The sequence below is a fragment of the Zonotrichia albicollis genome, chromosome 24, assembly GCF_047830755.1.
Source record: "Zonotrichia albicollis isolate bZonAlb1 chromosome 24, bZonAlb1.hap1, whole genome shotgun sequence".
NCBI lineage: Eukaryota > Metazoa > Chordata > Aves > Passeriformes > Passerellidae > Zonotrichia > Zonotrichia albicollis.
The window spans coordinates 7,163,778-7,186,432 of record NC_133842.1 but is presented as its reverse complement, the minus strand read 5'-3'; the positions used below and the strand labels follow the sequence as shown (position 1 = coordinate 7,186,432).

The following is a 22,655-nucleotide window of genomic DNA, read 5'->3' as shown; positions in this document are numbered from 1 at the left end:
ATATGTCCTCTTGCAAATTTTGATTAACTTAAAATTGAACAGGTTTAGAGTTTGTGAAGTTGAATGGGCCAAATCAATGCTTTGAGAAGTGTTTTTTATTGACTGAATGTCATATTAATCCTTTTGCCAAAGTTTCTCTGATTTTCTAAATTTGCCAGCCAAGGCTGTTAGGTTGTTTTGACCTCCTGAGAATCTCTTGTTGGTATTTCTCAAGCACATAAAACCAAAGTATAGAACAATTCTAATTCCTTTAAAATGTCTCCTTGAGAGAATTTTTTGGGGGATGGGGGTCAGGGCTTGTCTGTCCTGCTTGGCACAGCCCAGGCAGGGCTTTCCCAGCCACATTCCACACTCCATTTCCCAGCTGGAGCCGCTGGTGCCTCTGAGTTGTGCTGCCCCAGCCCCAGGGACGCTCTCCTTGTCTGCCCATTCCCCCACGGTCTCTGGGCAGGGATGGCCTCAGTGGGAGCTGCTGACATCCTCAGCACCTTGGAGGCTGCTGCTGAATTTTCCTGCTGCAGAGGCTTGTTCAGCCATCAGCTCTTCAGTGCAGGAATTCAGTGTCCCAGGGCTCATTAACATTCAGAACATCTTAACAAGCCAAGCCTCTGTCAATCATTTGACTTAAATGTTCAAATCTTCTGTGGTTAATTTGACAGATTTCAGAAGTGTATTCAAACTGTATATATTCTATTTAAAAAGACAGAAAACATTTTTTTAAGTCGGGTTGAGGATTTTTCCCTGTTCATAAATTGATATGTGCCATCTCCAATTGACACTGAATCCAAGTACCTCCTCATTCAGTTGTAATAGATATGAAAATCAAGACCCTTCATGGCTGACAATCAATCAGACTCTGTCCCTACCCCCACCCCACCATTTCCCCCATCCAAGCCCTGGCACTCAGAGCAGCCTTGTGCAAATCTGAGCTCCCTCCAGCCCAGGCTGCACCTGCAGCTTTCAGCTCCTTGCCTCCAACTCCCACCTGCTTTCCTTGGAGAAGGAGCTCCCCAAGACACAGAGGGATGTTCATTTCTTGTCAGCCAACAAAGCCAAGGGAAGTCACAGCTCCATCAAATGCAAAAGTCATTCCTTTGTTGGGTATTAAATCCACATTCTACAGCAGACAGCCTGAGAGCAATGGAAATCACCTTCTCTGCCCAGCACAGATCCCAAGGTCCCCCCAAACCCTCCGTGCCCTGATTCTGCCCAGATTTGCTCTTTGCACCCATGAGTCACAGGCTGAAGTCAGGAGCTCCCTCCATGCCCAGAGGGAGGAAAAGAGAGGACGGGGACGAAGAGCTCTCCTGTGCAGAGCCAAAGTCCAAGTGTCCCTGCAGTGGGAACCACAACTCATCAGGTTTGTGTCCTTTGGGCTTAGGGACTGGTGATACTCAGAGGCACAGAAAGGTTTCTTGCCAACAACCACAAGTTGAATATTTGAACAGTTTAACAACCATCACAGCTCTTTCCTCAGCTCTCTGTGATGTTCCAGCGTCATCTGACATGTCCCCCATCTCCAAGGGATTTCTGTACAGGAACAGTTTTAGACAAAGACATAAGGTAATTCTGTGATAGATAAAAACACAATTAAGATGATATTTATTATATATTTATTTGAACTTCAGAAATATTGGGCAATTTCTTCCAGCTCAAAGCATGAAGCCAGTCAGTTGAGAGGCACTTGAATGAGCAGAGAGCATCTAGAGGAGGAAATCAGAGAGCAGTAGAAGTACATAGATCCACCTGCTGTAAAGGAAGAGATGTCCTTAGACATGGCCATTTCAACAGAAGAGCTGAAAACACCTGAAGGAAAATGGAGAGGAAGTAATAAAGAAAATATTGGTCACACCAGTAGAAGGCAAGATCAGTATTTTTCATCCTGCTGTCTGTACACCTCCAAGAAATTCCTGTTCCTGATGGGAAAACTGTGCCATTTCTTAACAGTACTCAAATGACCCAGATAATAAAGATTTGCTTGTATATTATGAAACTAACAGATAATAAAAGCTGTGCCCCTATCCAGGCAGACATCAGTTGTGTGCCCATGAACAGCCAGTTCCACTTGTGCCCTGAGGTGCCCAGCTGGGATTGGATCACTCAGAAAGCACTTGAGGGAGAACAGAGCACCTTGTAAGCTGCAGGTCCCTGACAGCCTTGAAGGGCCCCTGTCCTATCAACATCTGCTCTGCTCCAGTCTGAAATAGGGCCCAGCATGGTGCCGGGATCATCAGAGAGCTGAGGTGTGTGCTGGAATTCAATGCCCTCCCCATCCCGCAGCAGCCCTGCATTTCCCTCCTGCAGCCTTGGTCTCCAGCACAGCCATGGAGGCTCTCTGGGCTCTGGACTGTTGCTGCAGCCCCCAAGGGCAGCTGAGCTCTGCCTTTGGCACAGTCAGGCCTGGCCAGCACAGGCCATGCTCAGCAATTGCTTGTGTGTGCCTGGCCTTGCTGTCAGCCCCGGCAGCGGCTGCGTGGCCCCTTTGTGGCCCTGTGCTGGCCCAGCCATGGTGGCCCAGCCCCTGTGCAGGCCCAGCCCAGGCCAGGAGCATTGTGGCTGGGAACGGCCCCTGTGCCATGGTGCCCACAGCAGCCTTGGGGCTCTGTGCCCCATGGCCTCCCTGCTGGGCAGCCTCTGCCAGCTCCTGCAGAGCCCGTGGCACCTGTGGGCCTGCACAGACAGCCCTGCCCCAGGCTCTGTGGCCTCTGGGCCAGCAGAGAGGCAGCCAGTGCTGGCCATGGCCGGGAACAGGCCCTGAGCCCTGCAGGAGGATGGAGCTGGGCCACAGCCAAACTCAGCCCAGGCCAAAGCTGGGCTCAGCAGCCAGGGCTGCCAATGCATGGGCACAGAGGCTGGTGCTGACAAATGTCCTGGGCCCCCTCCCTGCTCCGTCCATGCCACCAAGGGCACAGCAGCAGCTGCAGCTGCCACAGCACTCAGCCCCAGCCATGGGGGAAGGTGCTTGGCCAAAGCCAAAGGAGGCTCCCTGGCTGCCCTACTGCCCTCGGGCTGAGGTGCTGAGAGCTCTGCAGCCCCTGCTGCCATCCCATCTGCCCAGGGCAGCACAAAAGCCCTGGCCTTGGGGCCCTCAAGGGCTGCTCCTGCTCCACGTCCAGAGCCCATGCCAAAGCTGGGGCAGCCACAAAGCTGTGCCCATTTCTGTTCATTGCTGCTCTGCTGGGGATGGATCCTCAGCCACTTGGAGGTTGCTGATGAATTTTATTCCTCCAGAGGCCTCTTCTTTCTTGAGCTACTCAGTTGAGGAATTCAGTGAAAAAGGCTATTAAACATTTGTTTAAAACATTTAAACAAGAAAACCCCCCTGGAAAATTTGAAGTTTTCAATTGTTCTGCGGTTAATTAGTCAGATTTCAGAGGTATATTTAAAGTGAATATGGTATATTGAAAACTAAGCAGAGGGAACTGGTTTTGTCCAGTTTTCTTTTCTTGTTTATAGATTGGTATCAGCAATGTCCAGTTGATATTGACCCCTAACCCCTTCAAATGCAGTCTGAATAGATATGAAAATCATGACCCTTCATGGCTGACAATCAATCACACTTTGTTCCTACCCCCACCCTGCCATTTCCCTCACCCAACCCCTGGCACTCAGAGCAGCTGAGGAATGGAGTCACATCCAGGGGTGTCCCCAGGGCTCAGAATTGGGGCCCGGTCAGTTCAATCTCTTTATTGCTGATCTGGATGAGGCCATCAAGGGCACCATCAGTCAGTTCCCAGGTGAGCCCAAGCTGGGTGGGAGTGTGGCTGTGCTGGAGGGCAGGAAGCTCTGCAGAGGGATCTGGACAGGCTGGAGCCATCCATGGGCCCAGGACAATTGAATGAGATTCACCAAGGCCAGCAGACAAGCCCTGCCCTGGGCTCACAATCAGGCTCCAAATCCCTGGCTGTGCCCTGCCCCGATCCCCACAGCCTGTCCTGTTTCCTTCATCCCTGCATTGCCAGGGACTTTGTGGGACAAGGGAGCTCTGCTCTGAATATGGAGGGAGGTGCAAGTGCCATCATTGGAGTGGGAAGCACAACTCATCAAGTTTGTGTCCTTTGGGGATCAGGAACTGGTGAGACTCAGAGGCACAGAAAGTTTCTCTTCATGGCAAACAGACCCAAGTTGAGCAGGAAACAATTTAATAACAATCACGCTCTTCCCTGAGCTATGTGCAATGTCTAAGCAGCATCTGATGTTCAATATCCACAAGTGATTTCCATACTAAAATTAATTTCAGGCAAATGGCGTTTTGTGATAGGTATAAACACAATTAAGTTCTTGTATCAGCATGCTCATCCTTGAGTGGGGGCAAAACAGCTCAAAGAATTCCTGATTTGCAGAGCTGACAGCGGTGGATGGAGAAGGGACTCAGGCTGCTCTTGGTGTTGAGGAAATGCTGAAAGCAGCCCAACTCATTTAATCTCCTCATGCCCTGGCTGATCTCCCCTCTTTCCCCTTCCACTCATTGGCTTTTGTCTCCCACCAGCACCCCCGCTAAAGAGCCCGGCTCTGTGTTCTCCATCCTCTCCTGGCTGGCACTGCCAAGCTGGGATGAGGAGCCCCTCAGCCTTCCCTGTTTCGGGCTGGACCAGCCCAGCTCCCTCAGCCTCTGCTCACAGCCCAATGGCTCCAGCCCCACCTTGGAAGCCCTTCCCAGACCCTGCTCCAGCTGCCAGACATCTTTCCTGCCCTGGGCAACCCAAACCAGGCCACAGTGACCTGGATAATCCCCATCCTTGATGTCCTGGTCACACAGCCCTGGCCCCTTGTCCCCATGTCAGGCTCTGGGGTGGATCCTGTGGAACATCCTTTGGTGGAGGCTGTGGCTCCAGGTGGGCCGGGGGGATCCTGGGGGACAGGGACCCTGCTGGGCATGAACAGCATTGGACTTGTTGGGAGAAACTGTGAGGGGGAGCTGGGGCAGAGTGACCAAGCCAGTGACCTGACACAGCCCTGCTGGGATGTCACACAGCCCCTCTGTGATGCCACAGCCTGCTCTGTGATGTCACAGCCCAGTCTCTAATGTCACAGAGCTGGTCTCTGATGTCACACCAGAGTCTGTGATGCCATAGTCTGCCCTGTGATGTCACAGGTGGATCTGTGATGTCACAGATATGGCCTATGATGTCATAGCTGCTCAACGACCTCACATAACCCACTCTGTGATGTCACAGCCCACTCTGTCACCTCTTGCTACCAGATGACAAATTGTCTACACCAGCTGAGCTGAACACCTGGAGCTTGTTCTCCACAACTACAGGCCTATGGAAACCACACAATGCCCATTGTGTGAGAAGGGGAACTGGAAGCTCACCAGCCTCAGTGTCCTGCCAGCTCAGCCAGACCCACTGGAACATTGGGGTCCACCATCAGCAAGGATCACCAGAGAGACCCCCAGGGCAGAAGAACCCATGGGTAAAGGGGAGGGGAAATATGTTAATTATTTTGGAGAAATTATTATCATATGTATGTTTAGTCCAGGACAATCAATGAATATGTGTGCACAATACAGAATATAAAGAGAAACTTTCCTGTACTCAGCCTGCATAGCTTTGAGAGGAGATATCCCCTGTGCATCCAGCTGAATTAAGAATGCTGCTTCTTAATGCTACACTGGTGCTAAGGAGTTCTCTCTTTTACTGAATTTTTGGTAACACTCTCACTGCCAAGGAAAGCTCTGTCTCCTGCTGTTCACAAACAGAGAAGGGCTGGTGGCAGATGCAGGGCTCGGAGGCTGCCTGGGCCACAGTGACCATGAAATAATCAAGTTTTCAATGTTCTGTGAAAGAAGGAGGGGCAGCAACAAAACTTCTGCACTGGAATTAGGAAGGGCAGACTTTGGCCTATTTAGGATGCAGATTTGGGGAGCACCAAATCAGGTACTGATTGTTTTAAGGGAAACAGGCCTTAAACCAAAGGAGTCCAAGAAGGATGGACACATTCAAGAAAATCATCTTTAGGGGGAAGGAGCAGGCTGTCCCAGTGCGGCAAAAGATGAGCTAGTGAGGTAAATGTCTGGCCTGGCAGGGCATGGAGCTTTCCTAGGAACTCAGGGAAAAAGGGCCATCAACTCAGGAAGTATTTAAGGATATTGTTAGGTTATGCAGAAAGAAAAGTTGGGTGGTGAAAGCTCAATTAGAACTTAACCTGGCAGCTTCTGTAAGAAGAATAAAAAATGTTTTTTTAAAAAGTTTATAACAAAAGGAGGGAGAAGAAGAACCACAACCCTTTATTGATTCCAGTGAGACAGAATATCCATCCTGAACTAGGTAAAGTGTCTAGGAGAGGTGAAGGGTCTGTGGAGCTAAAGCTGAAGGAGAGGCCGCGTTCCAGAGACAGCAAGGAGACAGAGAAAGAAAAACAGAAAAACCACGAGGTCAATCTGCCCCCGACTTAGGAATTCCTTCGATAAAGAAGAATTAGTGCTAAATGTCATGTGGAATGAATATGTATGAACTTAATTTGAAACTGTATGCATATGCATTTAGAAGGGGGGATAAAAAGGGGACTCGGAGTCTCCAGGGGCACGCATGCCCTTTTGGGGAGTCTTGCGTCCGGCGCGCGTCGTAATAAAGCATACCGGGCTTTACAACTTTTACAAGTTGTGAGGTTTCTTCTTTTCTCCGCAAAACATTTTGGCGAGCCAAGGCAGGAGTTCTTTGTCCCCGCGGGGGCGGGGGGGGATAGACGGACCTCCAAGGCGCGCCCCAGGATTTTTTCCTGGTGGGGCTCCGCTTGTCTCAACTTGCCACCTGCGAGGACAGACAACGTCCCGCTGGCCTGCGGAGGAGAATACGGTATGTATGGGGCCCCAGGGGGGGAAGAACAAGGGAAGAACAAGGAAAGAACAAGGGAATTAACGACCCAGAGACGTCTGGGATCAGCCGATAGAGCGGCTGTATTAGAGACGGGGTTCGTTCCATCGTCCTGATAGAGCAGGACTGCCAGCGGCTCCGGGGTAAGCTAGCTGCAGCTGATAGAGCGGCTGTATTAGAGACGGGGTTCGTCGCCTCGTCGTCCTGATAGAGCAGGACTGCCAGCGGCTCCAGGGGTAAGCTGGGTGAACCCGTGTATGCGTGTATTAGAATTCAGATTCTGATAGGGCAGAGCTGAATTCGCGTATGTTTCTTCTGTTTGTGCGTGTGTGAGTGGTGTCCGGACACTGTGTTGCTGTATGGTTAATGTGCGTGGCCAGTGCACTGTGTTTGTGATCGTGCAGGTGATATGTGTATGGTGTATAAAAGAGAGTAAATCTACAGTGCCCTACAGTGCGGGGATGGGTCAGTACTCCCCGTGTTTGAAGCAGCCGAGTGAGGCCAGAGGCGCTGGCTGCAGCAGGCTGCGGGGACAGGGAGAGAAGTGCCCTGCGGAGAAGCAAGTGGAGGAATGTCAGTGATGGTATTTATCATGTTTGAATGTAGTGATTTGTGTAGATTTGGTACATTTTAACCGTGAGTATGAGCTCAGAGAGTTCCTTTGCCTTGGATGTTTGGACTTGATCTCTAGACTGTGTGCTGTTATTTTGATTGTGTCCAGGAAAAATTGATTTGAGTAAATGCCGAATTATGGTGTGCTGTGTTGTGTTGAGAAAAGTGAGCACTTTGAGAAATATGCCCTTCCCCAGTGATTTTGTGTGGTGATTTTCTTCCGCTGCATTGTGGTAATTTGATTCTCAGACTGTATAGTAGTGTTTGTGGAGATTTTAAGATTTTGTTGCAACAAGAGTAGCATTTTACATAGGAGAGCTATAGTACGGTGATTTATGTTTAACTTCGATAAAGTGAGTTAAAGGAATTCCAAGAATTCTCCCCCTCACAGCAATTCAAGCCTTGGCTCTAGTGAATTTGAGATAAGGCGGGGGGGGGGGTGCGTGTGTCTGTGTCTGCAGGTATATCAGAGTTTTGGCTGTGACTAGCACAGCCCTTTTGCAAAGCAGCAAAACAAGTGTAAGTAGACACAATGCTTAATTAGATTGTGCAAGAAGAGAACTAGAAAAGACTGATATTTTGTAAAACAGAGTTTATATAGAAGGGATGAATGAGATGAATTAGTTAATGAGACTTATGAGATTTATGAGACTTCGGTTGGTACTGCAGTAAGTCTTTACTGGAAACAATCCGCTGAAAGGATTTAAAGTTCTCTGTAATAAACAGAATAGCCAGCCTTTGCGGGCAATTTTGGGGAGCCTTTGGTACATCAAGAGGCTAGCAAGCTGTGTGAGGTGACAGTGGCTGTGCCCTGGGCACAGGGACAGCTCTGGCTGCCCTGTCTCCCCAGGGAACACGGGAATGGCCTGTGAGCAAAAGCTGGATGTGCAGGTATTATTGCAGTGCGGTGTTTATGAGAAACACTGGTATTGCTGTTTTGCTGTTCCAATAAGTGTCAGGGTACACGCCCCGAGTGTAAATTAAGGGTTTCTGGTCAAGCGGATTCAGAACCTAAGGTCTTAGAGCTTGTGTGTGGGAATCACATCTGATACCTGCCACCTGGAGCTGTGTGTATAGGAGGAAAACTGAGAAACTACTGTGAAGGTCTGTAAAAAGGTTTGAATGGAAGCGGGATAGGGCAAGGAGAAATAAATAATAAGAACTGACCAGAGCAAACAGGTTCCTAAATTAGCCCCTTTTGGGAGGGGCTCATTGGGAGGAGGTTGCCAGTAAGAGCAGCTCAGAAAATAAAAAGATTTATAGTGCTTCATTGCTGTTAGTACTGTTTTATAATAGGAAGATAAATAGGATAGTTTTTGTATGCTGAAATGTCTTTTGTTTTAAAAAATCACCCAGAATGACAAAGAGACTGTGAGATCAGACTGCTCTCTGGTCTTGGCCCCTGAAAAGGAAAACAAGGCAAAGAGAAAGCAAATCAAACATGTTGTTCAGCATGCAGCATAAGATAGCAACGTATGAAATCAGGCAAGGATTATCACGCTGAAATGCGAAGCAATCACAGTTCGCAAAATGAGTACATATGATTTGTAAAGGCTTCCTCCCAAGGTAAGGGAGGAGGGGTAAAGGTAACCTTCCCAAAAGGGAAGAATTTTTGTCAGCACAAGGGTCATGTGTTCAGTTTTAAATAAAGCTTTAGTACCTGTGGAGAATGTTTATGTTGTAGTGTGGGGAATGAACAACTGGCCAGTCTGAAAAGGCATACTTTTGCAAACCTTTAAAGTAACATGTGTACTATGTGTACCTAAAAGCTTTTGTACAATTCGCTCAATTTGCTAAACATTCTCAAATGAGAAAGGTTACTCTGGAGGCAAATAATATAAAGATGTTAGGCTTAATATTAACAGACACTGAAATTAAGAAAGACATTAGTAAGGAGATATTAGAATAAGTAAATAGGTGTTTTCAAGGGTATGGGCCTCTGCTGCACCAGGGAGAGTGAAAGATGCTCCCCCATGGGATGCTCCCCCATCAAGCTTAATGAAAGAACACAACCAGTGAGAACTGAGTAGTACCCTCAAAAGGAAGGTAAGGAAGGAATCAGTCCAATAACTGGTAGTACTGGATTAAGGGCTGTCAATAAGATAACACAGAATTTGTACCCTGTGGTAGCAAATCCATAGACCTTACTAACCTTGTTTAACACCTGAGCTAACCTGGTTCACTGTTTTAGGCCTAAGAGATGCCTTCTTTTGCCTCCCTATCCACGAAGCCAGCCAGAACATTTTTGCATTCAAACACAAGCTCACATAGTCCATGTGCCTGGAGGCTTCAAAATTCTCCACTCCGAGTGGAGAACAGCTTGCAAAGACCCAGAGTCCCAGGAAGCTCCACAAGAGGAAAGGAGGCTGTTGCAGTACATAGATGATCTTCTAGTAGCCACTCGGATGAGGGAAGCAAGAGAAGCCTGGACGGTAAGCCTTTTGAATTTCCTAGGACTCCAAGGATGCAGAGTCTCAAAGAAAAAGGCACAGGTAGTGAAACAGAAGGTAATATACCTGGAGTAAGAAGTGAGTGCTGAGCAGCAGACTTTAAGGCAGGGAAGCCCTATGCCAAACCCTGAACCCCAGACAACAAAAGAACTCCAAACCTTCTTAGGCATGGCAGTGTAGTGCCAGCTGTGGGTTCATAATTGTGGACTGTTCTCCAGACCCCTCTATGCTCTTATTGCCAATGGGAACTGAGATCTCCAGTGGACAAGAGATGCCACACGGGCCTTTCACCAGCTAGAGAGTCCCCTCATGTCGGCTCCAGCTTTGAAACTTCCAGATGTAAGTAAAGCATTCTTTCTATTTTTCCATGCAAAGAATTGCTCTGGGAATATTGGCTCAAGACTTGGGTCCATACCGGAGGGCAGTTGCTTACCTCTCTAAGCAACTAGATGCAACAGCCAAAGGATGGCCAGGTTGCCTCAGAGCTGTAGCAGCAGTTGTGCTGAACATTCAAGAGGCACACAAGTTTATCCTGGGACAAAAATGACTGTGCTAGTGTCCCACACAGTGTCTGTAGTACTGGAAGTAAAGGGTGGCCACTGGCTTTTCACCAGAGAGGTTTCTGAAATACCAGGCCATCATGGTAGAGCAAGATGATGGAGAGATAGTGGTGACTAATATTGTCAACCCAGCTTCTTTTCTCAGTGGAATCAAGGAGAAGCAGTACACCATGATTGCCTAGAGACCACTGAAGCTACCCTACTCCAGCTGCCCAGACTTAAAGGACACTCCTCCGGACGATGCAGAGACCTGGTTCACTGACAAGAAAGCGACATTGCAAAGTTCACAGTGACTACCTGCAGAGAAGTAATAGAGTCTGGACCCTTACCAACAGGTACCTCTGCACAGGATGCTGAGATAAATGCATGGACCCATGCCTTAGAAACAGCAAAAGGCATTCAGAGTTGTGCATGCACATGGAGCCATCTGGAAGGAGAGGGGACTGCTGACCTCACAGGGAAAGAAGAGACAATCCAGCTGCTGGAAGCAGTTCGGCTACCTGAAAAAGCATATTAAGGCACACCAGAGAGTGAGCTTAAAATTGGAGGAAAGAAATGAGCTGGCGGATGGAGAGGCAAAGAAAGCAGCAAAGGGTGAGGTACAGATTTTCCTCGAAGGTAAGCCATAATACAATAATACTAATCAAAAGAGACGTACAACTGCAAGGGGTGGGCTACCATTGAAAGAGAGCAAGTAATCCCTTCCCATTTTCGTGGTTACTAGTGAAGGAAGGGCACTAGAAAACACACTAGGGCCTAATTACTTAAAGCCTTTTATAGAGTGTGGCTCCTTTCTCAAAATGACCAAGGCTGCGAGTGATACAGAGTGCACTGGAATGAAGTGTTGACTTTGGAGTAGTAATTCCCACAGGCTTTCTAGAACACACATCTGAACTGTTGTATCATTGTCAGGAATCTATATGCCACTATCACTCAGGTGAGCTGATAATGTGATCCTTGCCTCCAGACTAACCTCAAAATACCCCCGGGCCAAAACTTGGTCAGACTGGGAGAGGCCATGGGCCTGTATAGCAGTGGCAAATCAACTTTTCAGAACTCCCAAGGAAAGGGGGGTATCAGTATTTACTGGTATTAATAGATACATTTTCAGGGTGGCCAGAAACATTCCCCACCAGAACTGTCAAAGCTCAAGAGGTGACCAGATCATTTTTACAAGAGATAATACCACGCTTCAGAGTTCCAGCCACAATATCCTCAGATAAAGAATCACCTTTCATTTCCAAAATAGTGCAACAGATTAGTAGCCATCTGGGCATAGATTAAGAACTTCACACCCCATACTGCCCCAATCAAGCGGCCAGGGGGAGAGAATGAATCATTTGATTAAGCAGCAAATCATAAGACTGGGGCAAGAAGCTCTTCCACTAGCACTATTGCAAATTCAAACTAAACCTTTTGAGCTAAAGGAATGCTGAATCCTTTTGGAATGCCTTATAGAAGACAATAGAATACAAGGGGAATGTCCAGAATGTCCACTTACATGGTGGCATTAAGCAAACAGCTCAGAGTAATTGAGAAACTTGTGGCTGGAACTCGGAGCAGGGAGTTGGATAGCCTGGAGTTGATGTATATGTTAAGTCTCTTACAGAGAAGACTTCGGAACCACAGTGGGAGAGACCACTGCAAGTACCTCTCACCACCTTCACTGCAATCAAAATCAAGGAGCAGAATGCTGGATCCATCACTCTCGGGTGAAGAAGGCCCAGAAGCCCCTTCAGGAGTGACACCAGGAGACAATGAACTGAGACTAAAACTTATTCGGGCAAAATGAGTATATTGCGGTCGGGAGTAGCTCATACTTTAGTGTACAGAATTGTTTTGTATGGAATTATAACTGAAGTTTTAGAACTAGAGAGTACCTCTACCCAAAGCAATGCTGAATGGCCTTGGTCCCTGGCATTTAATCAGTATACTGGATCCATAGGAAAACCTCCTGAGATAAAGAAGGTTTATATTAAACATATCTACTGTAGTAATCCACGAGAATCAAGTATGTGAGGAGTAAGAATAGCAAGAACAGGAGCTGTGAACACTTCAAGGAATCTGAAGCGAAGAAATCAAAGTAAAGTGCTTAGTCATCAAAAGGATGGCTTATGAGAGACCAGATGTAATTAGTGTCTGAACCTCCCCTGGTGTATATGAACACCAGGAAGTCTGTGATAACCTAAGTGAATCAGACAGTTGGTGTAATTTCACCCTGATACAGCCTGTAGGCAATGAATTTAGGCTCTTCTCTCAAGATTTCCCCTCCATTATCTTCTGCCCTGAACACAGTCCACAGCTTGATCTTAGCTAAGGGCAAGGTGGGTGACCAGGAGAGACATTCCTGCTTGCCACACATCTGGGAAATCAGGTGCTTTGGAGGGAGAGAGAGAAGTTAGATTCCCTGAAGTCTCTACATTTCAGAACAAACATCTGTCTCAAGTATGACCTAAACCTCTGTCAGATACACTTGTGAAGTGTGTCTGAATTTGTAGTAGGAGCCCAGCACATCCCTCTGGCAGGGAGGGATGATCATGGACAGAAAGCAGTTCCTGTTCCCCATAACAAACATCTAACTGGCATATTAGGGACAAGATTAGGAGTTTTAAATAGAATTGATTCAGAAATACTGATGAATAAACTGGCTGCTGCAGCAGGTAGCCTAACAAAATTGAAGCAGCCTTTATAGTAATCTCTACTGGCATTAGGAACTAGTCAGTGACAGATTTCAAAAGTACTGCCAAAGTAAAGAAGTATGAACAGGCCGGGGACCAAGACCACAAATTGATAGTAGAAGCACTTAGTATAGTTCAAGATAATGTGTCTTTAGCTTTCAGTTGTATACAAGCACAGTTATGGATACAAGCAACAGCAGCTCTGATCATATAGGAAAGGGGTGAAGGTAATTTTCCAGCTGAAATTCAGAAAATTGAATGGGATAATGCAATTGATTTTGAAAGGAAGTTTTAATCCTGGTGGATTATGGTGAATTTCACCTATGATCCTATTTCTAATGTGGCCACTGCCTTTGTGCTTACCATATGTAATGCCACTGTTTATGTTATCCATCCCATCATTGCCCTAAGATTAAACCATGAAGAAACAACACTCTATCCTTCAGAACATAGAGTGTGGGCACAAAAAGATGAATGAAAAGTGGCAGGTAGTAAACTTAGAATCCTGCACCACTAGAGAACAAATGGGATTCATTTGTGAAAGCAATACTGCTAATGCCCAGGATGTGTTTGGACACTGAACAGAGTATTTGTCACTTTGAAATTCATCCAGTTACTGACCAGAAAACTGTGCTCGTATATACTGGAAAAGGGTGTATGTTTGAGAACTGCTTGTGCTGCTGTACAAATTAATAGCAATGATGTTATTCTGTCTAGTAGAAACCATTCTAATCTCTGTATTTGTATTTGTAATTTTGTTAAGATTATTGGGTGTGATTTTTCGTATTTGGTACCAGTAACATCCACCAGCTGATTACAGCCAATTACACAATGTATCACAGACTACCACCTACCCCTATCGGGGCAAACCTTACATTGGTAAAACAATTAATTAAGCACCAAGACCTATTAGAAGTCTTGAAAGAAATCTGAGAAAGTGGAAAGAAAACCTTAATTACTGTCCAACATGGTACAAAAGAAATAACCAGAGTTCTACAAAGAATAAAATACGGATAATCACTGGTGAGATGTGATCTTTGGGTGATCACCAACTGCAAATGGAATCTTTGATAAGTTGTGCCACCCTATTCTAGTTTTACTAATATTAGTTGGGATAAGCTTAGGATTATCTATTACATTGTTAATTTGGAACTGGAGAATGCTACAACGAATAGCTGTACTAACCTCTTTGTCAAATGTACATGGTAAAGCGCTAAAAGACACTTATTGTCGTGGAAATTTTCCTTAAGTAAAAGAATTTACTTATTTCCTAGGAAAGGGGGGGAATGAGACAGAATATCCATCCTGAACTAGGTAAAGTGTCTAGGAGAGGTGAAGGGTCTGTGGAGCTAAAGCTGAAGGAGAGGCCGCGTTCCAGAGACAGCAAGGAGACAGAGAAAGAAAAACAGAAAAACCACGAGGTCAATCTGCCCCCGACTTAGGAATTCCTTCGATAAAGAAGAATTAGTGCTAAATGTCATGTGGAATGAATATGTATGAACTTAATTTGAAACTGTATGCATATGCATTTAGAAGGGGGGATAAAAAGGGGACTCGGAGTCTCCAGGGGCACGCATGCCCTTTTGGGGAGTCTTGCGTCCGGCACGCGTCATAATAAAGCATACCGGGCTTTACAACTTTTACAAGTTGTGAGGTTTCTTCTTTTCTCCGCAAAACACCAGTTGATAACAGAGTAACAGAAGATAAGTAAAAGACTAATCTACTTAATATCTTGTTTTTATTTTCAATATTAGGACAGGCTGTCCTCAGGAAAAGTGTTCTCCTGAGCTGGTAGATGATCACAGGGAGCAGAACAGCCCCCTGGAATCCAGGAGGAAGCAGCTGATGACCTGCTGAGACACTCAGATGCTCACAGGTGTATGGGTCAGATGGGATCCATCCTAGGGGGATGAGGGAGCTGGTGGATGAGATCCCCAAGCTGCTCTCCATCATTTACCATCAGTGCTGGCTCAGCAGGGAGGTCCCAGAGGACTGGAGGTTCCAGTGTGACTCCATCCCCAAGAAGGGCTGGAAGGAGGATCTGGGGAACTCCAGGCCTGTCAGCCTGACCTGGGTGCCCAGCGAGGTTATGGAACAGATCATCTTGAGTGCCATCCCAGGGCACCCACAGGATGGCTGAGGGATGAGAGACAGCCAGCGTGGATTTAGGGGTGCCAGGTCCTTCCTGACAAACCTGGTCTCCTTCTATGACCAGGTGACCCACCTGTGGATGTGGGAAAGTCTGTGGATGTTGTGTGCCGGCAATTCAGCAAAGCCTTTGACACTGTCTCTGTCAGCATTCCCTGGAAAAGCTGCAGCCCACGGCTTGGGCAGGTTGCCTCCTCGCTGGGAGATTTAGGAGCTGGCTGGAGGCTGGGCCCAGAGAGTGGTGGGGATGGTGCTGCACCCAGCTGGTGTCCAGGCACTGGTGGTGTCCCCCAGGGATCTGTGTTGGTCCCAGTCCTGTTTAATATCTTCACTGATGATCTGGCTGAGGGGATCGAGTCCACCATGCACAAATTGCAGGTGGCACCAATCCAGGTGTGAGTGTGGGTCTGCTGGAGGGCAAGACAAGAAGACACAGCATTAAGCTGCACCAGAGAAGGTTCAGGCTGGACAATAGGAAGAAGTTATTCACAGAAAGGATGAGTGGGAACTGGAATGGGCTGGCCAGGGGGGAGGTGACAGAGTCACTGTCCCTCTCCAGCGGTACTTAGTGGCATGGTCAGGGTGACAAGGCAGTATTAGGGCATTGGTTGGACTTGATGATCCCAAAGGTCTTTTCCAGCCTATTTGATTCTGTCATTCTGTGATGATTGGGACACTCTGGGGCCATTGTGACACTGTGGGGCCTTGTGGAACTAAGAGGACCATGGTGACACCGTGCAGCCCCACAGAACCAGGGGTCCAACGTCGTGCTATGGGGCAAAATGGAACCAGGGAGTGCACCGTGACACTCTGGGTCCTTGTGGAACCACAGGGGCCATTGTGACACTGCAGGGCCTTGTGTAACCAAGGGGTTTCACCATTTTCACACTGCAAAACCAAGGAGACCATTGGGAGACTCCAGGGCCCAGTGGAACCAAGGGGCCGTTCTGACACTGTGGGGCCTCATGGAACCAAGGGGACATTGTGACACTGCAGGATCCTGTGTAACCAAGGGACCACTGTGGCACAACGAGGCCTCAAGGAGGCCACTGTGTGGCCTCGTGGAAACAAGGAGTCCGTTGTGATATTGAGGGGACTTGAGGAACCACAGAGACCATGGTGACAGTGTGGGACCTCATGTAACCATGGGGCCATTGTGACACTCTGGGGCCCCATGGAACTAAGGGGCCACTGTGGAACTGCAGCACCAACGAGAACACTGTGACACTCTGAAGCCCCATGGTAGCAAAGAGTCCATTGTCACATTTTGGGGCCCCATGGAACCAAGGAGACCAGTGTGACAGTGCAGGGCCTGGTGTAAGCAAGAGGCCATTGTGACATTGAGGGGCCCCATGGAACCAAGGACATCTTTGCAAATGACACCAAGCTGGGTGAGTGTTGATCTGCTGGAGCATAAGAGGGCTCTGCACAGGGCCCTGGACAGGCTGAATCCAGGGAACAAATCCAACAAGGTGAGGTTGAACAAATCCAAGTGCCAGGCCCTGATATTTGGCTCCAGTGCTACAGGCTGGGGACAGAGTGGCTGGACAGCAGCCAGGCAAAAAGGAACCTGCGGGGACTGAGGGACAGCAGGCTAGACATGAGACAGCAGTGTGCCCAGGTAGCCAAGGAGGCCAATGGCTCCTGGCCTGGATCAGGAATAGTGTGGCCAGCAGGAGCAAAGCTGATGCGCCAGCACTGATCTGCCCCAGCTCTGCACACAGACATTGCTGCTGCAGCTCCAGAGAAGGCAACAAAAGGGCATCTCTGCAGAAAACTCTGCTGGACATCCTTTAGTTCCTTTAAAGCCACTGAGATTGCATCCCCTTCATTGACACAGTCTGTGGCCACAGGGAAGGTGGAGAGAAACAAAATGAGAAATGGAACAAACAATGACATTTTTTTGTGGACAACATGAAAAAAATAAAACAAAGGAAAGAACCTCCAAAATGAAACCAACACAAAGTATCAAAAATGACTTTTATTACAAGTGATTAGCAAAAACTGGCCAGCAGTTTAATTTTTTTGAAAGGATCCAGTCATCAGTCTGCACACTGCAGCCTTGAGCTCCTGATTCCTCATGCTGTAAATGAGGGGGTTCAGGGCTGGAGGCACTACCGAATACAGAACTGACAGGGCCAGATCCAGGGATGGGGAGGACATGGAGGGGGGCTTCAGGTAGGCAAATATGACAGTGCAAAAGAACAGGGAGACCACGGCCAGGTGAGGGAGACAGGTGGAAAAGGCTTTGTGCCGTTCCTGCTCAGAGGGGATCCTCAGCACAGCCCTGAAGATCTGCACATAGGAGAAAACAATGAACACAAAACAACCAAAACCGAAACAGATAGAAAACACAAGGAGCCCCAGTTCCCTGAGGTGGGATTTGGAGCAGGCGAGCTTGAGGATCTGTGGGATTTCACAGAAGAACTGGCCCAGGGCATTGCCATGGCACAGGGGCAGGGAAAATGTATTGGCTGTGTGCAACAGTGAATAGAGAAAGGCGCTGGCCCAGGCAGCTGCTGCCATGTGGGCACAAGCTCTGCTGCCCAGGAGGGTCCCGTAGTGCAGGGGTGTGCAGATGGACACATAGCGATCGTAGCACATGATGGTCAGGAGGAAATAATCTGTTATACCACAGAACACAAAAAAGAAGACCTGTGCAGCACATCCTGTGTAGGAGATGTTCCTGGTGTCCCAGAGGGAATTGTGCATGGCTTTGGGGACAGTGGTGCAGATGGAGCCCAGGTCAGTGAGGGCCAGGTTGAGCAGGAAGAAGAACATGGGCGTGTGCAGGTGGTGGCTGCAGGCTATGGCGCTGATGAGGAGGCCGTTGCCCAGGAGGGCAGCCAGGGAGATGCCCAGCAAGAGGCAGAAGTGCAGGAGCTGCAGCTGCCGCGTGTCTGCCAATGGCAGCAGGAGGAAGTGCCTGATGGAGCTGCTGCTGGACATTTGCAGTTTCTTGGCATGAGGATCTGTAAAAAAAGTAATCATGGAGTAATTGGGTTTGGAGATGACTTGAAACATCCCAGCACAGCTTGGGGGCACTTTACCCCCTCTGCCTGCTTAGGGCTCTGCTGCCTGGAGCTGTCCCTGCCAGCAGCTTCTTCCCTGTGCCCAGGGCTGGGTCCTGCCAGTGCTGCCAGAGGCCAGCCCAGCCCTGGGGGCTCAGCTCTGCCCTGCAGACCCCTCCCAGCTCTGGCACTTCCCAGGGGCAGCTCTGGATCTGCAGGCTCTGATGGCAACGTCAGAGCAACCCTGAGGAGGCTGGAAAAGTGACAGTGATGCAGTCTCTAATGGACCCTGTACTGATTTCTCTCACTGCCTGGTTTGTAAGATCTGAGATAACTTTTTTTATTGTTCTAAACCTGAACCAGAGACGAATATCTATACACAATTTCCTACCCAGGCAACCCTGAGTAGTACATAAAAAAAAGCAGAATTTTCCCTTGTATGCAGCCCTTGACTTGCTGTGCTCCCTGTATAATGTACTTGGAAATGTTGTTTAGTTAAATGCCATGCTGGCAGCAGTCCTGAACAACAGAGCATTCCTCACCACACAAGGAGAACATTTCCAAACCTTACCATCTGTCTCCTCTCGCCCAGACCTCAACCCCCAGTGCTGGGAGCAGCTGCCAGGGCTGGCTGAGAGCTGTCCCTGGCAGGCAGCAGAGTCCCTGCCCCAGCACAGTGCCCTGGGCTGCAGGACCCTGCTCTGCAGGACAGCCCTGGGCACCCCTGGCTGCTCTGCACAAGAGACAATCACAGAATGTACTCACAGGGTCTGTAGGCATTGGAATGTTCCAGCTTTAGGAGATGGCTCCGGGAGCTGCAGCTGCATTGTCCTGCAGCCAGAGCTTCCTGTGCCAAGGGCTGGCAGTGATTCTGCCCCAGGCACTTCTCAGCACCCTCCCAGTCCTGACTGATTGAAGCTCTCTGTGCCTCTGTGCTGTGCCCGGGGTGGCTGCAGGCAGTGCCCCAGCCCTGCTGGGCTGGCAGAAGAGCTGCTCATCAAGAGAAATGTGCTTTTGAACCTTTGCTTGGTTACCAGGAGCTGCTTCGGTGCCAGGAGCCCAGTCCAGCTCAGCAGCACAGACACAGCACAAGGAATTTAATGAACCTCTGGGGCTTTGTGCTGAGGCCTTGAACATCAGTCCCTGAGAGGGAGCTGAAGAAACCTCTCCAGAACTCCAAGGCAGAATCCAACTCCAAAGTTTCTTGGACTTTTAATGGGTTCAACTGAGGGACACGACTGAGAAAGTGTCTCCAGCCCCCAGGCAGAGCAGAGAACTGGAGGCAGTGATGACAGGTGGGGACAAAGAGAAGCCAAGTCTTGGTGCCCTGGGCCACAGCAGGGTCTGTGCCACCAAGGGCTGTGAGGAGACACCTTGCCCTGAGGCCCTGGGGCCTCCTGGCACAGCCCCAGCCAGGCTGGGCACTGTCACCCTCAGCATCCCCCCCTTGCCCACATCCATTGGCCTCAAGGATCTGCTGGAAGGAGTCCCTGGGGAGCCTTGCTCAGGAATGGCCCTGGGGGCTCCTTAATGCTCCCTGCAGGGACTGCAAGTTTTTCAAAGGACTTTAGGTTTGGCTTTTGCCTTGGAGTCTCTGAGAGGTTTGTGCAGTCATGGCCTCCAATTATCTGCTTTAATTAGTCCCTGGAGAGGTTTTGTCAGTAACAATGCTCAGTGGGGCTCATTAATGCTTCAGAGTACTTCAGTTATTTTAAGGTACTTGGTGTTTCCCTTCTGATACAGACTCTGTGAGAGGTTTGTGCAATCATGGCTCCAATTATCTGCTTTAACGAGTCCCTTGAGAGCTCTGTACTGACACTCAGTGGTGCTCATTAATACTTTGAGATACTCAAGGTTTTTAAGGTACTTTGGAATTTCCTTTCTACACTGAGTCTCTCAGAAGTTTTTTTGCCGTCCTGGTCTCCAATTCTCTTCTCCAAGGAGTCCATGAGGAGCCTGTGTTGGGATGGACCTCAGTGAGACCTATTGGTGCCTTGAGACACTTTGGGGTTTTCCACTGGCTTTGACTCTTGGAAAGGTTTGTGCAATCTCCCGTCAGACCCAGGGTTCCAGGGCTCTGCTCCAAATGCACCACAGGGCTCATTAGGATCAAGCAAGTCCTGACAAACCATGGCTCTGCCTTGATTTCTCTCTGGTCTGGAGCAGTTCATCAGGAAGATTTCCTTTTACAGTTATGGAGAAATATTTCAAGGAGCTTCAGAGGAATATGTAATCCTATCTTAAAGGGTGTCTTTTATTGCTGTTCTTATTATACAAGAGGTGATTGCACCATTCTGTGATTGATGCTGACGAAGGGTCTCTCCTAAGGAGGTCTGGCCAGGTCAGAGAAGTTATACCTTGAGAGCTGATCCATTGGTGACAACCTTGCCTCACATTCCCCAATGCCATGTGAGAAACTATTTTTACTTTCAAAAATTTAAATGCTTTATTAAGACCTTATCATAATACAACAGAAGACTGAATAAATGAAAGCATACAATGCCAGGAGCAAAAATTCAGTCACTGTCTGCTCATCTACAAAATGAATATTCTGTTTTTTACACCTCTAGCCCCCCCCAAAGTCTTGTCAATCGACTTCTTCTCTGTCCAGTGGTGGAGATCACTGTCTTACTCCTTGATTGGAGGTCAGGTGCTGCCACAGTAACAAGCCCACCCTCCCAAATGCCCCGACTACTGAGGCCATCCTGTGATAACAATGCCAGGGGGAAGGGAAGGATACTATACATCTAGAAATCTTCTCTTAACATATATTTAATATTCACTCTTTAATTGTGAGAGGCAATTGTAGAAATGCTCATCTATAATAAACCTCCCTTTTCTATAAGTAATTTTTTCCAAACAATTAAGTAAAAAATTTTCTCTCTTTCTTGAATGAGTCATACCAGCATCTGTTGATGTGGGCAAGGACAGTGGGAACAGCAGAAAAGAATTCAGGTTTTTCTTAGACACACTTATTTGGAATGGACAAAAGGGCATCACAGAGGTCCAGTATGGCTTTGGCTGCCATCTACCGTGACTTTGTGGTTGCTACCCATAGTTGGTGCTTCTTAGGGGTCAGTACAGAGGCCATCTTGGTCCTGCCCTCCAGTCCCTGTTGAATTAAAAAGCAATTGAGGAATGATAGAGGTCTGATATGGCCTTTTGTCCCTACCTTATCATGCCTACAATGGTTCCTACCGGCAGCAGGGCTATGGAGCCTTCTTGGTAGCAAACAAAGGGGCCAACCCAATCTTGCCCTCTATTCTTTGCCTTACTGCTTAAGGATGCTGCCCCATTACCTTTTAGAGTCCCTTGTGTATTTCCCCTCAACAGATGCTGGTAATTCTCACCCACTAAAACAGGAAGACAGTTCTCGAGCTGGTTGGTGGAAGTTTGACTCTACTTTTTGGGCGTCTTGGTGTTTTTCTGGTTGTGTTCCAGTCTCTGCTTGAGAGTCAATCTTGTTTCACCCAGCCTGGATGTTACAGTCCATTCTTTGGGTTCTTCTAGTGGGCCTTTGACTCTGTTGCCATGAGTCCATCCCTGCTCTGCAGTTCACACGGCCGATTCGGTGGTGAGCAGTACCTGAAAGGGACCTTCCCACTGAGGAGTTAGTGGCTGATCTCTCCATGACTTAATCATCACCCAATCCTTGGGATTAATTTTAATGATTCTGGAATCCAGGGTGGTAGTTTGAGGAATTGCCCCTTTATGTCTTAGCTCTTCTAAGGTTTTGTGCTATAGACATTACTTATTTCTTGGCACTGGCTTCCCCTTCCTCATAGGTGGCAACCTTCTGGGGTGAGGTCAGGAAGGGTAACCCAAACATCATTTCATAGGGTGACACCCCCAGATCTGACTGGGGTTGGGTTCTAATTCTTAATAAGGCCAAAGGGAGACATTTTATCCATGACATTTGGGTTTCAATCATTATCTTAACTAGAGCTCTTTTAGGAGTTTGGTTCATTCTTTCCACCCAAGTGGAACTCTGTGGATGCCATGGAGTGTGTAATTCCTATTTTACTCCCAGGGCCTAAACAACTTTCTGCAATATCTTTGGTGTGAAATGAGTTCCCCAGTCTGAATCAATTCTGTTTGCCATCCCATATCAGGGAATGATTGATTCTAGAAGAGTTTTACTCACAACACTGGCATTGGCTTTCACCGTGTGTACCACCTCTACCCAATGAGTCACATGACTTACTATCATTGGCAAAAATTTCCACTGTTGTACCTGGGGAAGCTCAGTAACGGCTACTTGGATGTTTTGGAAGGGCCATAAGGCTAGTTCTGACCCTCCTCTGGGTGTTTTCCTCATGATTTTCTTATTCACTTGTTGACATATCGCACACCGTTCAGTTACTTGCTTAGCTATTCT

At 48.0% G+C, this 22,655-nt stretch overlaps 1 protein-coding gene across 1 annotated transcript; it reads right to left on the bottom strand.

Moving 5' to 3' along the window:
- Window positions 1-17,282: 17,282 nt before the first annotated feature.
- Window positions 17,283-18,215, bottom strand: LOC141731650 (olfactory receptor 14C36-like). The gene has a single exon (XM_074558064.1). It carries the CDS (start codon window positions 18,213-18,215, stop codon window positions 17,283-17,285), a length of 933 nt encoding a protein of 310 aa, XP_074414165.1.
- Between the last annotated feature and the right edge of the window lie 4,440 nt (window positions 18,216-22,655).